The sequence below is a fragment of the Mus musculus genome, chromosome 1, assembly GCF_000001635.26.
Source record: "Mus musculus strain C57BL/6J chromosome 1, GRCm38.p6 C57BL/6J".
In the NCBI taxonomy this organism is placed as follows: domain Eukaryota; kingdom Metazoa; phylum Chordata; class Mammalia; order Rodentia; family Muridae; genus Mus; species Mus musculus.
The window spans coordinates 191,162,372-191,164,817 of NC_000067.6; the positions used below are offsets into that span (position 1 = coordinate 191,162,372).

At 51.1% G+C, this 2,446-nt stretch overlaps 1 protein-coding gene across 1 annotated transcript; it reads right to left on the minus strand.

The window, feature by feature from the left end:
- Positions 1 to 212: 212 nt before the first annotated feature.
- On the minus strand, positions 213 to 2,446 carry Fam71a (family with sequence similarity 71, member A). Its single transcript, NM_001109759.1, has one exon. The coding sequence runs from the start codon at positions 2,071 to 2,073 to the stop codon at positions 316 to 318; it is 1,758 nt and encodes a 585-aa protein (NP_001103229.1). The 5' UTR covers positions 2,074 to 2,446; the 3' UTR covers positions 213 to 315.

The following is a 2,446-nucleotide window of genomic DNA, read 5'->3' on the forward strand; positions in this document are numbered from 1 at the left end:
TCCAGACTGCCTTAATAGCCTGTGCTGATCCCCTCTCCCATTTCCGACCCTTGAGTGTATCACAAGCAGAGCAGCAGCCATAGCTGAGAGCACCCACATCATGGAGAGGGAGTCCTCATCCAGGTGCAGCCAGGAGTCTCACAATGACATCACAGAATTCACTATGAGGTCACTCCTGAACTTCCAGGTATGAAAATGCAGACAGCCCTTTTCAGGTAGTCCTTTATTTAAACTGCACTGAGAAAACTGGAGTGGATTCCAGGGATTTGCCCTGGGCCCTGGGTCCCTTTGCAGTTTTTGGCTCTGAGTTATACTTTAATGAGCTTCAAAGGTCACTGTCTCCATGACCTCGGATGTCACAGAATCAATGATTTCCAGGCCCTGGCCATCCTCTGCCTCCATGATGGCCTTTACGTCGGTTGTCTCTAATGTCTTAGTCATGATGCCCACATCTTGGCCACGTGGTGCCAGGCTTTTTCCAGCCAAGCTGGCTCTGATGTTTCTCAGGAACAAGCTGATTCTGCCCACCCTCTTGCTCGTAGAGGCAGAGCTGGCAGTGGAGATGGTCCGGGACAGTTTGTGAGAGCTCCGGGACTCCTTTGTGATGGGGACATGGCTGACCCCTTTGTGCCACCTATTGCGCTTGCTGCCTTTGTCCTTGTCATCGCCAACACCTCTGTGACTGGTTGATTTTTGAAACTCCTTGTCCCCTTCTGTCTTGTGACCTTCTCCTGTCCTCTGGTGCTGCTCACTCCTGCTGCCAACTCTTTCCTTTGCTCTCTGGTCCCTTCTCGACCTCCTTTCCTTATGGGCTTTGGTACTGGTCTCATAGGCTTTCCGACGTCCAGTCTCTTCATTTGAGTGGCTTTCGCTTGGCAAGGTCAAGGCGAGGACAACTGGGACTGGGTCATTTGCTGTTTCTCCAACAGACTTTCCTGTAGTCTCAATCCTGGAATTTGTTACAGTCATGATCTCTTTGCGGGAGAGGCTGGCAGGTGAACTGGGAATATACTCCAAGGACTTGCTTGCCATCCCTGCCAAGGCAATCTTCATGCTCTTTGGCGACATTTTGCCAGTGCTTGCTATGGTCAAATGGCTTTTGCTTCCTCTTGCTCCCAAGGCAGCCTCCTCTACTGTAGCTTTGTTTATCTGTCCCAAGCCTTCAGGCATGTTTGCTGCCAAGCTCAAAGAGTCTACTAGGTCACACACTATTGCCTCTGATGCCGACTCTCTGGCAAGGACTTTTGAGCTTACTTTGGGCGTGGGTATCCTGGACACAATAGTGGATATGTGAGAATCATGGGTTTCCTCCCCACCAGAAAAAGCAGAAGAGCTGATCGCACTCACATCTGTGGTCGCGGGGAGGCTTTTGACGCTGACCTTGTATAGATCTCTTTTTTTTCGGTGGCCGGATTTTCTTTTGCCTTTTTTTTTTGGTATCTTCAGTTCTTCATCCAGAAAAGGCGTGCTCATCATGTCCCCTGCTGGGATGGCATAGGTACTGGTGTTACTGTCCACAGGTGGTCTCAGGAGGTCAATCAATTTTTCCCAGTAGGAAAAGAGATCATCCTTGCTTTCGGGAGGGGGGCACAACTGCAGGTAGCAAGAACGGCCAGTAGCAAACTTGAGACGTAGCTGTTGTTCATCACGTCTGTGAACAGAAATCCTTACAAACTTCAAAGGAAGGAGCCTAGTGAGCTCCAAGGTCTTTCCAGCCTTGCGTTTTTTGCCTTTGGTGCTGTTGGTGGACTGGCCATGTCCCAGAAGCTCATCGAATGGTGCTGGTCGGGCCAGCAGCATGACATCAGGGAGTGGAAGGATGGGACTGGTGCACGCAATGCCCACAGTCACCATTCGGACACGATTGTGCACGTCGATCACTTCTCCATATCTGGTGATCTGGATGAAGTCGCTCTCGAATATCGGCGCGTACTTGAATATATCATACTCTCCTTTGTGCAACTGCTGCTGTAATTTCCCCGTGGCGGTGTCGAACAAGCCGTTGAACATGCCGACTTCAGCACCACTCTGGGCTGTATAATATGGTAACAGAGACTCTTCCTTTACGTCCATTTTGTGTCAAGAAAGGTATGCTGGCAAGGTGGGTTCCTGCGTCTTTCTTGGTCTCCACAGATGAGGGGAGCCACAGTGCTCCTGGGTCACAAAGGTGGCGCTACAACAGGTCTTCTCAACCCCACCCCACAAGCCCCCAGTTTGCCTCAGAGCCTCCAAGAGGCCTGGGCTGGGGGTGGGAAGGGAGCACAGATGATTGGCAAGGGGTGCTGTTGAGTGCCTGGACCCCAAGTCCAACCTCTCCAAAGATGCAGGGTAGACTCCAGGGAGGTTCTCTTCAGGGTCTACAACGCCTTTGACCTCCACCTGTAATTTTTTTTGAAAGCTCCCTGAGAGTCTACAAACTGCAGCCCTAGTGAGAGAGGTGACCACT